At 42.3% G+C, this 14,078-nt stretch overlaps 1 protein-coding gene across 2 annotated transcripts in view; it reads left to right on the forward strand.

The window, feature by feature from the left end:
- pax7a (paired box 7a) overlaps positions 1 to 14,078 on the forward strand; it is a 46,099-nt gene that overhangs the window by 16,575 nt on the left and 15,446 nt on the right. For both annotated transcript variants that reach the window (XM_069145986.1, XM_069145998.1), the window contains exons 5-7: positions 5,239 to 5,438; positions 12,833 to 12,998; positions 13,452 to 13,648. In XM_069145986.1, the coding sequence (XP_069002087.1) occupies positions 5,239 to 5,438; positions 12,833 to 12,998; positions 13,452 to 13,648 (563 nt within the window). The remainder of the gene's footprint in view (positions 1 to 5,238; positions 5,439 to 12,832; positions 12,999 to 13,451; positions 13,649 to 14,078) is intronic.

Below are 14,078 nucleotides of genomic sequence, written 5' to 3' on the forward strand. Positions count from 1 at the left end.
CTAACCAAGTAAACTGTTAACTTGATTTTGCCACATACACAGTACTTTTTACAAATTGTTTGGTATGTTGATCTGAATATTTTAATCCAATGTGAATAAATTGCAGCTGTGACGAGGCTAAGCTCACTTTTAAAGTGTTGAACTTGTTTTTCACGTTGCGGGGAAATAACTACAGGAAAAGATTATTCATAGGGAATCTGTCTTTATACCGTTATGGTTATCGCTGTCGTCTATCTCGTGTTCACATAAGGTTCCTATCTCGGATACATCCTTCGGTAAATGCCTTGAATCACATGGCTCCTTTAACTTGGCAACCCCTTTAGGAGGAACAGGCAAGTGCATTAAACAGAGATGCCGCACCATTCTCAGAGAAATGCAAATTGGGAAGTTGTTAGTTATTTGATGTTGCTGCACGATCCCCCCCGCCCCCGAAACATCCCTCCACTCCAGTGTTGGTGGTTGAATCGCATGCAGTCCTGGGGACAGGCAGGGTTGTTTATATGCAGGCCTGGAGCAGCAAAGACAGCACAGAGACAGATGCATGTCAGAGATAGCAGATCCCATCTCAAGCAGATGCCTCTTATCACAGGCCTGTTTGCATAATTAGGCCTTTTGATATTCACCCCCTCTGACTGACAAAAAGTATAATTGCAGTATCAAGTACGACAAAAGGTAGGCACAAAATAAACAAGTCAACATAAATAGGGAGAAAAGACGCGGTGTTATTTTTGTCCTGTGGGAAAAAAAGAGGGAGGAAAAAACACCATTTTTAACTAAATCTGCTGTCAGTCACAGTCAACTGGTGTGACTCGGTGCTCAGAGGCTGGTCCTGTGAATGCCTGCAAAACACAGAGCGCGAGGCCTGATTGTAATTATGCTGGAACTAATATGCTTTTCAAAATGAGCCATTATGAGCTAATGCTGCACTGCCAAAGCCCTGTCTGTTTTTGTCCCTCTGTCTTGGATAGTTTGCAAAGGTATGGCTGATATTGAGGCCATGGGTTATGATATCAGAGACAGTCTGACGAGGATGAGTGCTACTTTAGCCTAATACTGCTCACAGGTGAGATGAGGGATGAAGCACCTGCTCTACTGTGTTTCTGACGGTGACGGTCTTATTTTTTAGCTGTAAATATCTTTTGCACTTGCACATCAAAAGTAATGCTGCTGATGTTTAATTAGTTATTTTGTATTTTTTTTCTCCACTATTATTTCTCTTCTAAGTCAAAGTATAGAAATTAAGTAGTTTACCAGTTTTCAGAATAGAGCTTTTATACCTTTTAAACGTTTTTCTTGCTGTAATTCCTAAAGCTTTACGATTAACACTAACTTAAAGGACAAAGAGTCTGGTATTTCAATAAAAACCACCGCAAAGTATCAGATGCACAAATTTAGGCAACTTTTTTCAAGCACCTGGTAGAACATGAAGTTTATTGTCGTTATTACGTATCGTAAACTTGTAACCTTACAGATCACTTGGTTAATTGCTGGTTTTGAGTAGACAGATGTCTGTTTAATCAGCATTACCTCAGCGTCTCAGGGGTAAAGGTGGAGGACTTGGAGGGAGAAGATGGAGAAGATGCGGAGTCCTGAAGGAGTAGGTGGGGAGGGGGGGTCGTCATGAGGAGCAGGGCTTTGAGGAAACAGGGTGATGAGGATCCCATCTGCCTGTAGTCTGTCTGCAAGGTCAGCAGAGGAGCGTCAGGGGAGAGAGCAGACTTTAAACCTCACAGTAACCTTAAAACTATTAACTAGAAGCTCGAGTCCTTCAAGAGCAAGAACTCGGTTTTATCTAAAGGGCCTGGTCAGACTTAAAGCATCATTAAAGGAAAGTCCCACCGGAGTGAAAGGATGTTATGTGGTTCTCAACATCTGCGGGGTTCTTTTGTTTTATGAAATTTTACACAATAATTAAACACAGTTAACCAATTGTCACTGCAACATATTGATTGGGAGTGTGTTTAACCACCGTGTATAGTTTATGTAATAATAGGGGGTTTCTCCACTTCAGACACTTTGAAATTTGACTTTGTTTTATTTTTTCGAGAGGCTCATAAATAGCTCCCTAAACAGTTTTCAATATTTGAAAATTTTGATAAAGAATGATCGCCTATTGCTGTGGCTTGGCCCCACGTCAAACTACATCCTAACTCTTAGTAGGCACACTATTCTCCAACAATTAAATGCACAAAGAAACTGGAGAAGGAAAGAAAAGCTTATCACATTTGGAAAACATTTCAAACTAATTATCAATGACTGTGAAACAACTTCAGGAACAAACAACGCAAAGTAATATTGTTTGGATAAAAAAAATTATCTATCTTTGTGAAGTTTAAATATAGGTGAATTATAAAAGGACAGATTGATTGACAGCTGATTGTATGAATTGCATCCCTTCCTGTTGACATTAACTACATTGATTTTGTGTACACTGGCTGTAAAACTGTAGTACACAAAGATAATTAGTATGTATTCTATAATATACCCTAATGTATGGATTATTTTAATTATTTTTTTATTATTAAGAAGTTTTTTCCTTCTTGAAGTGATCAATCATTTTTTGGGGGGATTATTAATTAAATGATCCGCTGATTGATCTTCTTCAGTTAAATCTCTAAACTCTTCTGTATTGAAACCATCTCTTTCAGAAGTCATGACATCCATTAAAACGTGAGTTAAGGTAGCTTTTTACGTACACCGTATCCATTGTTATTTATAATCTTAATCAAGCATTTACCTTGAAAAAGCGGAGTCTAAACCTGATTAATTCCTATTTATAATGGGCACAATTTTAAATCAATATTGAGGTGAAACCTCTGAGGGCCCCTGGAGGAGAGTACACGGCACTAATCATGCCCACTGGATGGCACATAATTAGATTCTAATTGGACGATAAGTAATGAGACAAGGCATGAGTGGTTTATCAATATCCCATGAACCTTTGAATGGAAATTACAGCAGTCGTATTATGCAGAGGTCTAATCAGAATGTACCTTTTTGTGCCGAGCAGACCATTAAAGGAATTGACCTTGACAGCCCTGCAGGGATTTTCTTCAGTCTTATTTTGTCTTTTACTGTTCCCATTTGCAAGTAAGTGATGAGGGGAAAAAAAAAGAGACAAGTGATTTAGATTTTAAAGTGATTTTGTCCAGAAAACTGCCTGAAAAGTAATTGTTTTCCGTCTTTATACTTGCTTGTGTTTACTGATGCGTATTGAGGCTCTGTCTTACATCAGCATGGAGAGCAGCAGCCATGTGTTTTGAGATATTTTCTGTCTCCCACTCGCCAAATACAGTCAGCATATAGATGAGTTTTACGTCCAACCCCAATCCCAGTTGGCCCCATGGAGTGTGTGCCACGTTCTATTTTCCCTTACTCATTACAGGCAGGGCCGTTGACCTTGTGCTTCTGGTTCATGTACAAGAGCAGATGTGTTGGCTCTGCGGGGCTTAATGACGAGCAGCAGTACGAGCTATTGTCTGTTGAGGTTTATCAGTCATTAGCCTGGTAGCATGCTAAATGTGACACTGATTGCCACGGCAGTTTACTGGGAAAATAAAGTCGATGAAAGCGCCTCAAACAAAGGGGAGGACATGAAAATAATTTGAGGAGGAGAAGACTTTGGTGTCTCTCTCAGAACCCCTTGAGTATGTGTCGGCCCCGGCGTCTTCCTGTAGGACACAGAGGGGTGACTTTGGAAAGTGATCTGCAGACTGCCGGTCTGGTCTCAAGTGTCGTCATGGCAAGTTACCGGGCAAATGGATATACGCATCCTCATGAAAACCAACAAAGGGATATGTGGTGTATGTACATATTCAACTTTGTATGTTCAAGGGTGTTCTGCAGCTGAGTGAGCTTGTGCTTCAAAAATCAATCTTTATTAAAAAGGATAAGACTGAAGAATTGATTTAATGAATGCGGCCTCATGTCCTGCGGCCACATGTAATCCGCAGAGAATCATTGAGCATGAGCTCAGGGGGACAAAAAATGTTCGTCGAAGACTCATAGAGTGGCCTGTAATGATAGTCTCCATATAATCCCATAATTCCTTGTTTAATTAAACTCTGGAGCTGGCCTTGAGACTCCGCCAGCTCTGTTGCTCTTTTGTTCTCACAGTTGTTATTTGGAGGCTAGGTTTGAGTATTCTTTTGTCCACTTATGTTGAAAGATTTGACTGGAGTGAGCTATAAACAGAGACCGGAGCCATAAAACAATGAATTCGACTCAGACGAGACACTCAGGTGAGCATTATAGTTTTGGTTTGAGCTGAATAGCGAAGGGTCCCTGTCAGAAGCAGAAATCTCTTCATGCACCCTCTTCTTCAATATCTTCCTTTATTTTCCCTCTCCCACACTTTCTGGACTGTGCATGATGCAATCCAAATAGGCCTGGAGCAACACTGGCACATCACGCCGCCTTGTCAATGTCTCAATGAGGAAATTATGAAAATATGAATTTTATGACATGAAATGAAAAGGGCCATGGAGTTTGAATAGACATGCAGAGGAGGTGAAAATGATGCAATTTTCTAAATTCAGTTATAATGGTAATGTGCAATGGTAATGCGTATTTGCTGTCAAAAATTTCCCTGTCGGCCTGGATTGTACAGCTTTGTGCTGTATCTATATTCCTCGAGCAAAAATTCATCTTAGTTGAATGCCTAAAAAGTAATGTAAAATATGTTCTAATTCATTTAATGACAGCAGATGGAAACACATGGGACTGAATGGTTTTGGTGTGATATTGTGTTCTATTTTATACACTTTGGCTGTACTGTGGATGAGCTGGGTGCCCTGGGCCAATGACAGAGAAAAGCAGGGTGAGGAGCAGCAAGGTGGCCTGTGCAGATTAACCCCTCTACCCACCAACACCCCCTCAGCTCTCTGCCGTCACAGCCTCTGGGGCCCCTCTCAGAGGCAGGATTGTATATCAGGGCCTCTTCTATATTAAATAAATATCCACAGATTAAGATAATATTCTCCCAGTTGTATATTGAGAGAGGAATAGCTGTCATTTGAATCCTCTATGATGCCAAGCCTCCTCGCTAAATCAACAAAAGAGGCTCTTTTTAAATTCCAGTATTCGCTTTTAGACCGAGTTTGTGATCAGATTCAGCTCGTTTTTGTTTCCATTCTCTACAAAAAAAAAAACTCAGTTAATTCACATAAAAGACTTCCTAACTCATTTTTATTACATGATCATACAGATGGCCCTTTTTCTTTTCTCTTTTCACCCCAGGTAACCGCACAGACGATGGCTCAGATATAGATTCGGAGCCCGACTTGCCTCTGAAGAGGAAGCAGAGGCGCAGCCGCACCACCTTCACCGCTGAGCAGCTGGAAGAGCTGGAGAAGGCTTTTGAACGGACACATTACCCTGACATCTACACCAGAGAGGAGCTGGCTCAGAGGACAAAACTCACAGAGGCGAGAGTACAGGTTAGACAAACACTTGCAGTACACAGATTAATGAGTGCACACGTTGCCCTGTACTATGCTTGCATAAAAACTTTCTCTGGTAGTACCGAGCCATGAAGAATGATTTTGCTTAACACGCCATGTTTTGTGGGCGAGCAACCAGCAACATCTCTTTCCAGAGGCAATGAAACTCCTATTTTGGATAACTCATGCTTTAAATTGTTTTTATGGGGACTATGTGAAGTAAAAAGTTGTTGCATTGATGCGATTTTTAACACTGTAAACACCACAAACAAAACTCAACTAAGTAAAAGTATTTCAAACACTCAGTCAAAACTATCTGCATGACTTCAAACCACTGAATGTAAGCAGAGAAATATTTAGTTTCCTTCTAACTTGGGTGAACTGATCCTTTAAGTGCACGTGTAATTGCTGTAATTGACATTTATCTTTGCTAACTGTAAAAACTCCATCTGTTAACATCAGTGTGCTGCAGCAGCTCAGTGCTGACACTCAGCCTGTTATAGAAACTCCACCGCTGTCTGTGCTGCACGAACAACAAATATCACAATTCCCCCAAAACAAACTGGAAAAAAAACATCTGAAAACCTAACAACATTTTCTTTCTTTTATATCATGGCAATTAAAGATTCATCCATCAGGACCATGTTGTCCTTTTTATCATACTTCACTGGGAATGTAAAGGAGCTCACTGTCTACTCCTGTCCTTCATGTTCAAGTAGTTTGACAGAGATGCCACCCCCCCCCTACCCCCCCCCCCCCCCCACACACACACACACACACACACATACACTCACACCTCAGACCCTGACAGCCTGAGTGCCCTACAGTTGTGTGTGAGATTGAAGGGAGATATGTACAGCAGAGTTATAGCAGCAGCTGTTCTTCCAAAGACGGAGAGAGAGAGAAAAAAAAAAAAAAGAGGAGAGGAGAGAAAGGGAATGCATTCCTGATGGATTTCTCATTTCGGCCTTTGGCCAGGATCTCATCCCATCACTTTCAAGCTCGCCGCTGCTTGTAAAACCCTTCACATATCACACAGGGTTCTTCATCCTCTCCAGGGACCCTGTGCCCCGACAACAACATTAATCAATCAGCCACGAGTAAAAAAAAAAAAAAAAAAAAAAAAAAAAAAGTCTGGGGCACCCCTCTCTTCTTACCACAGTCGTTCACACTCGCTCTAACCCCCCCTCCCCCAACCTCTCCCTCCCTCCCTCCCCAAACTCCACACCGCATGCTAACTGTTCATCACACTACAAACATGCAGTTTGGGTAACTGATTCCACACATGTCTTTGTCCATCTTGAAACCCCCCAACGCGCATGGATGTCCAATATGTCGGAGTATTTAATGCCTCACTCAGGGAAGGAGATATTTATCTCACGGCTCTTATGAAGCAATATAGTTGTGTGTTTTTTGGTTTTGTGTTTTTAGTGTATGAGAAATAAATAAAGAGGTCAAAGGTATAAAATTATTTTTTATACCTATAAAATTATTTTTTTTTATAGAAAATGTGCTGTGACACATTTTGATAATATTGATTTAGAAAGTAAATTCAATTCTGCATTTTGTAAATTGACTTAGAAATAATCATAATCTAATGAATATAGACACGCAACTGCTTTATATATACATTTGTGATAACGGCCTTGTACATATACATTGTGTAGTGCATACCAAAGTCATCATGGACAACAGTTATTTGGGTTTAAAATACAAATTCATTAACACCTGTGTAGTTATGGAGCATTTCAAAAATGTCTAAACAAGACAGCAAGAGAAGAAATAAACCGGAGTGACTGCCGGCTCTTTGCTGTTAGATAATAGACTTAAATGATGTCATGTGAAAACCTGAGGAATTTGAGTCATGGCTATAATTTGTTAATGCTGTTTTCCTCATAATCTAATTCTTTGAGGCTTTGAAAGTCCCAAAAGGTCAACTCAAACTTAATTTTCTGAGAAGGTTACAAAGAAAGGGGCTCGGGTAGTCAAAATAAATAATGTCCACAGTTGTGCTGCAGTTTGGTGAGCATGTGTCAAAGAAGATGTTCTATAACAATAACTTTTTTTTTCTCACAAGTATGATAGTCTTTGTCTGGTAAAGACTACTGAAACGGTTAGATAATAAATATAAAAGTGAGAAAATGTTTCAGTGTAAAAGCACTGGCGTGTTATTTGTTTCACTGCGATCTTAAAAAATGTCCACCAGCTGGGCTTTCACATAGTTGCCCAAATGGCCCATCACAGGGCAGGAGAAAGGAGACCCTTTGGCCTGAGAGCAAAGCTTCTCCAGCACAGCTGCAATGACGCATCTTCCAGATGTCGTTCAGAGACTAACCGATGTTTGAGGGCCAAGTAAGAAACTATGGGTAGGGGTTGTCGGAGGGGGGTTTCACAGACTCATATTTTAACTTGAATTTGTGTCAGCTGTCATGGTTCACTGTTATCCGTTTGTCATTAAACATGGTGATAATGTGGAAAGTAGTTTTTAGGTTGGGTGCGGAGGTAAACTGTTCTCGTGCGGCGAGCACCTCCGCAAACATGGCTGCGCCGGCTCAAAGCTGTGCTGTAAATTAAACTGCTAGACTCTCGTGGAAGTGATGAGTGTTTGGCTTAGCGCTGACTCACAACCTAAACTCATAAACAGAGCTAACTCCCTCGTGTATGCCCTTGCCTGCCATTTTAAGACCATTTCGCCATCTATCTTTATCAGCCCCGTTGCCCTTCTCCGCGGAGCTACCAGCGCTTCTTCGCCACCACGAGCCCTGCAATGGTTTTATCACCCCAACTGACAAATTGAGGGATATGATCCATATCTCTCAGCAATTAGTTCCAGGCTGTCTCAGTAGGAGGGGATACTGCCAAGTCTACCTTCAATATATCCTCCACTGCTCTGCCACTTTCCATCTGATAACCCCTCAGTTCTAACAGGAGCAGGCAGCAGAGCCACTCCATGAGAGCATCATTTGTATCCGTTCCCTCCGAGGAGTGGACCGGGTGGGGGGGGGGGACGCACCAAAGAGAGGATGGGGATGTGCAGGCAATAGGCAGCAGGCTGCTGTAAATCAGCTCCCACAGACGAAGCAAGATACATTCTCTTCTGTTTAGGCTGAAGTTTTAAAAGAGACTGACTCCTGCGTCTCGTCTGTGGCTCATCATCTCAGCATGCCGCTGCCGGCTCGCTTTACCAAACCTGTCACATAGGTCCTCTTTCATTACCAATAAACATTCTGCATGTAGCTATTACAGTTAGTGGAATCTAATAAGGTATAAGCACTGCTTTTTACGAAGCGTGCAAATCAATTTGGTAAAAAGTTTCTCTCTTTATCCGTGGCTTGTGCTGGCCTGTCGATGCATGGAACGAGCACGGGGAAAAGGCCTATATGGAGCTTGATTGCTGGCCTTTATGCGACAGAGCAGGACAGCTGAATTCAACCTCATCCTGACGCTTTTGAGCAAGTTTTCAAAATAGCGAGTGGAAATATAATCTAATGGGGAGGCGTAAGGAGGTAACACACAGTTGTCTGATTGTTGCGCTATCAGTCATGTTTCAGCAGCAATCACAATGGAGCCGAGTGGCAGCAACCAAACCCAACAGGCAGCTGTATTCCCGCCAGTATGGGTTTATTTTTCATAAAGGAATAAATAGGATTTGTGTAGATTGTAGGGGAGAAATTGTTGCAATGCATCACTGTGAATGTTCTAACAGTTTCTTATTATTAGAATTTAAATGACTTTGGTACAGTGCTTCTGTACTCCTGATACTTATCAAGCTAATCCCACTCTCCTCACAAATTCACACTCCTAGCTACTTTAATTAGCATAGTGCCAGTCTGGAAGGCAAGCAGGGAGGGAATCAGAGAGAGAGAGCGAGCGAGTGAGGGGAAAGAAGAGGGGAAGGAAAGTGGAGGAGGTGTGAGGGGGGAGGAGAAGAGGGGGGGGGGGTATTGCGTGGTATGAGACAGAAGAGGATTTGTATGTTGAAGCTGGTTGCATCACCCCTGTGTTTTTGTGGATATGAAGTCAGCAGCACATTTTGTTTTGTCATTATCTCAGCTCTTGGTATTCATCTACCGAATGTTGCAAATTGGCTCCTGAAAGGCGTCACATATTCAGCACTTGTCTTTGACAAAATAATTCATGGAGGATTGTACAAACGGGGAATTCTGAAATACGAGTGATCCTATTTAAAGGGAAACAACACGCAGAGAGGTTTCTACTGCAGTGCAGTGTCACGCCTTTACAATGTCAGTGTGAGTGCGTATTATCACTTGATCGGCGATAAGAAAAATGCAAAATGCCACTTGATCGCAAGGAATCAATTCTGTTGGCTAACAGAGAATGGAAGATTAAAGGCAATGAAGCGATGCACGCAGCTAAACACGAACTGGGGGCTTAAACTGTGTCGCGGCACGGACTGTGCTGATTGCAGGTTTGAGGTTGGTATCTGCAGCCGATCCGCTACAACAACGCTCACTCCCATCCAACTATGTCTTCCTCCTCTTGTGTTTCTCAAGCTTGGCTTTTATAAGATGGGTTCCTGCTCGGCTATCCGACCCTCCCAAAAACTTTCTCCAGAGATGCAGCGCAACCCTATCCAAGTACACTAGATGCAGGGAAACCTTTTAGTCCGTGAAGACGAAACGGAAGTGAGCCACGTGAATTCGTCTGCACACTTGTAGGTTGATATGGGAGACATGGAGGAGCTCTCTGTACTGCAGAGAATTAAACCGGATTGGGGAGAGCAGAGGAGAATCTGTGGTCCAAGGTGACTTTGTGATCAGGTTCCAGAGCGCAGCCTCAAATCCTCAGCTTCAGGCTGTTGTTGTTAGTCCGAGTGAAAGTGAATGTGTGCCTGTATAAGACTGTGCTAGTAATGTATGCATGCGCATGATAGCGTACATGGGCAATGGCACGCATGTGCATCGCCACTTGAGTACATGTTTATCCCATTCTGTGCTGAGAGCCCGATGATTGTTGGAGAAAGCCACTCAGTCTATGACACATGCTCCTCTCCTGTCCTGTATATTAAAGTGGACGCACTGCACCCATTGCATGTTAACAGAGCTGCAGCCTGTTTGGTAGTTAAGGTCATTTTAGCGAAGGACATTGCAGCAAGTCTTGTGCATATCCTAAAAATACAACAAATTCCAATGAATTATGATGATACTCAAGACTTTCTTTTATGTGAGATTTTCTGATTGTGATTTGACCTCAAAAATAACCTTTCTGTAGTTCTGATTTGCAACAGCAAATACATTTTGAAAGAAACCCTGCATAGGCAGGATTGCTTTTTTTTTTATCAACATAAAAAAAGAAACATTGTTGAATGAATCCACCAAGTCACAAAATGTTGACATTGAATGAATCAACTAAAAACTGACTTTTTATGGTTTTTTTTTTTTTTTTTTATATATATATATATATATATATAACCATGTTTGCAATAGAATACCATCTTACCATAGCAACTAGAGCATGATTAAACATTTTATGGCTAAATATTACTTGACAGACACAGTTCACGGCTAAAATTAGGACACAATAACCTGAAGTACCAGAAATGAAGACCATTAATACTTGTGAGTATCATTAATACAGTTTGGAGAAGGAAATTGCAGTGAAAGGAAGTGAAACTGCAACACCGAAAAAAAGGAAAATGGCGAAAGCAAGAAGTGACTTAAACATTTAGGTGTTCTGGGTCTGCCAAGATGGAGCACCTCCTTCCTAAGCTTGGATGAAAAAGAAAAAAGGAAGTTAAAGTGAACATAAAAGAGGGGTGGGGTGAGTGGATGAGGTCGGAGGTGAAGTGGCACTGCGGGGTGGGGTGATTGGGAGTGTGTGGAAGGAAGAAGGGGTGTGCTCGCCCCCCCGTTCCCCTCCCCTTGGGCCAGGCAGCTGTTTGTCTGGCCCGGTTGGAGCTTAGTTCAGACCTTGGACCACGCTCCAATACATCCCAATAGCAGAAATTTCACTGGAGCCACACATCACATTTGTTTTGGAATAGCTGATTGAGGGACTCAAACTGGGTCTTTAGAAGCAATCGGGCTTGAGATAAAGATTTCCTGTTGGTTTTCCAGTTGTATAATTGAGGTTTCTAAAGCAGCGACAACAGCCATCGCCTGTTGCATCTTATTTTCTACCTTGTAAGCACTCACCATTAAACTGAGCTATAGGCAAAAAAAACAACCCAAAAACATTGACCAGGTCTTTGCAGAGGCCGTGACTGTGTGGGAAAAGAATCACATTCAAATTAAGATCTCCGTTGGGCTGAGATCCCTTGTAGGCCTATACGAGTTTATATGTATGTTTGTGTGTACAAAAAGAGGCAGCCCCCAAAAAGCAGTGAGTATGTCGCTGTGTAAGTCCCCTTGAAAGTGTCCTTCTTTAAGACCTGTTTAAAAGGGACGCCCCCTCTTTGTGTCCACTGTTCTCTGTGGCGTATGGAGGGGCTTTTGTCCCCCTCTTTCATGTGCTCTCACAATAGCCCTGGCCGTTTGAAACACAACAGTAGATGAACTGCGCTGACAGTGTATTAAACTCTGATGAATTGCCTGTGCGAGGCATAGATCAATGTCCTTCAACCCTTAGCACACAGTGAAGCCAGGGCCTTGTCTTGGTTAAATGGAACAGGTTGCTGGCTCTTTTCAAAGGGGGCTGATTATATTCATGTTTTGTTGAAGCAGAAACCTTTTTAAAATGTGTAAATCTTTGCCGTTCAAAAGAGTCCTATTTTTTCCCCTTTTCATTCAGGGAATTGACATTGTGTGTCTGCGCTTTGGTGCTGCTCAATTTGTGAGCATTTTGCTATTTGTAACCTCAAACTCTGCGTCTCAGGCCTGAAGTTAAAACACTTTTCCCGCTATTTAAAAGGACTTTTTAAGCTTTAAAAACAGCCACATTAAAACAGCACAATACTGATACACCACTTAGTGTTTCTCTCTGTCTCCAGCAAAGCGATGGCCTCTCTCAGAGCATCTGGTAGCTTTGCAAACATACTTGAGGTGTGTGGTGCATGAGGCTAGTGGCCTACCTCTGACCTTTAAATGACTTCTTCCCTGTGAAGGGGGCTTAAAGCAGCCTGTTTACACAGATCACAGCCTCAGCCACTTAAGAACAACAGGGACGGACAGCTCAGCTCCCACGGGGACTGTAGACGCTCAACTACTACCAACAGCACCACCACTCACACCAACCAGCAGATTAATCACAGGTGACAGGAGCCAGCAGACTGCGGCTAAAAGCTCATACAAGCACAAATGAAGTTTCAGTGAATGGAAGACAGAACAGCCTCAGACACCCAGGAACTCAACATTCAAAACTGGAAATAAAAATGCAAACCTCATTTTACTTTGAAACCGTGCCTCTTTTTAAGACTTATATCTCTCTCACAGGTGTGGTTCAGCAACAGACGGGCTCGGTGGCGTAAACAGGCCGGGGCCAATCAGCTAGCAGCCTTCAACCACCTGCTTCCTGGAGGATTCCCACCCACAGGGATGCCAACTTTACCCACATACCAGCTCCAAGAGTCCGGCTACCCCAGCACCACGCTATCGCAGGGTAAGACTGACTCTGCTCCCACTCCAACTAATATGTCTCCATACATTATACTGCTTCCTTGGAGTTTAATCCAATTTTAGAAACGATTACATTAGTCCTGTTCATTTACGGTATGCCATCCATAATTTATGTTCACGCTAACAATGTTATGAATTCTGTATGAATCATGTGCTGCATATAAAAACCATGCAGCAAGTAGTTATCTTTACAATCACATCTTTGTCACAGTAGAACAGAAACAAGTCTTATGAGGAAAGGTCATTTCTGCATCACTTTTCATACATAAACATGTGTTTGTACTTTCTAATGGATTTGCAGAAAGTACACTTAATGTATGGCTTATGACTTACTGAGTGTAAATTTGGAGGCCACTTGAGCATTTTTCTTGGGCACAGATTATTTTTGCCTTGATTTGTTCTTAAGTTTTGCACTGTGTTGTTTATTTTTTGTCAGAGGGCAGCAGTACATTGCACAGACCACAACCCCTGCCTCCATCCTCCATGCACCAGGGAGGTCTGAGCGCTGACAGCAGCTCGGCTTATGGCCTGTCGTCCAATCGCCACAGTTTCTCCAGCTACTCTGATACTTTCATGAGCCCTTCGGCATCCAGCAACCACATGAACTCTGTCGGCAACGGGCTCTCCCCACAGGTCAGTCCAACAAGCTTCACATATCTGTACATACAAGTAATGTTCCCCTATAGGTAGTGTTAGCAGTCCTCAGTCTACCACCTCCCTCCTCCTCTTCCTCCTCCTCCTTCTTCCCCCCCTCCTCCTCCTCCTCCTCCTCCTCACACTGTTCAGAATAAGTAATTGTATTTGACTGAAATTAAAATTCAGAAACAGCATGTTCAGCAAAATAACTGCCAGTGTGGGCTTTTATGTTCGCCTTCCAAAGCCCTGGATTTATTTTAGCAACTCTAAATTGCTACATTTGTAAAACAATTGGATTAACATCAACAAATTAAAATTCATCTTGATAGTACACCGCAAGTACTCAAGCTGCTCCAAACAGCGGTTTTCGACTTTCCTGGGACATCTAAATCCTGCACAGCGCACTGAGAACACATGCAGATGAAAT

This window comes from Embiotoca jacksoni, unplaced genomic scaffold (genome assembly GCF_022577435.1).
Source record: "Embiotoca jacksoni isolate LCO1_2020_lvr unplaced genomic scaffold, fEmbJac1.0.p SCAF_1, whole genome shotgun sequence".
Classification (NCBI taxonomy): domain Eukaryota; kingdom Metazoa; phylum Chordata; class Actinopteri; family Embiotocidae; genus Embiotoca; species Embiotoca jacksoni.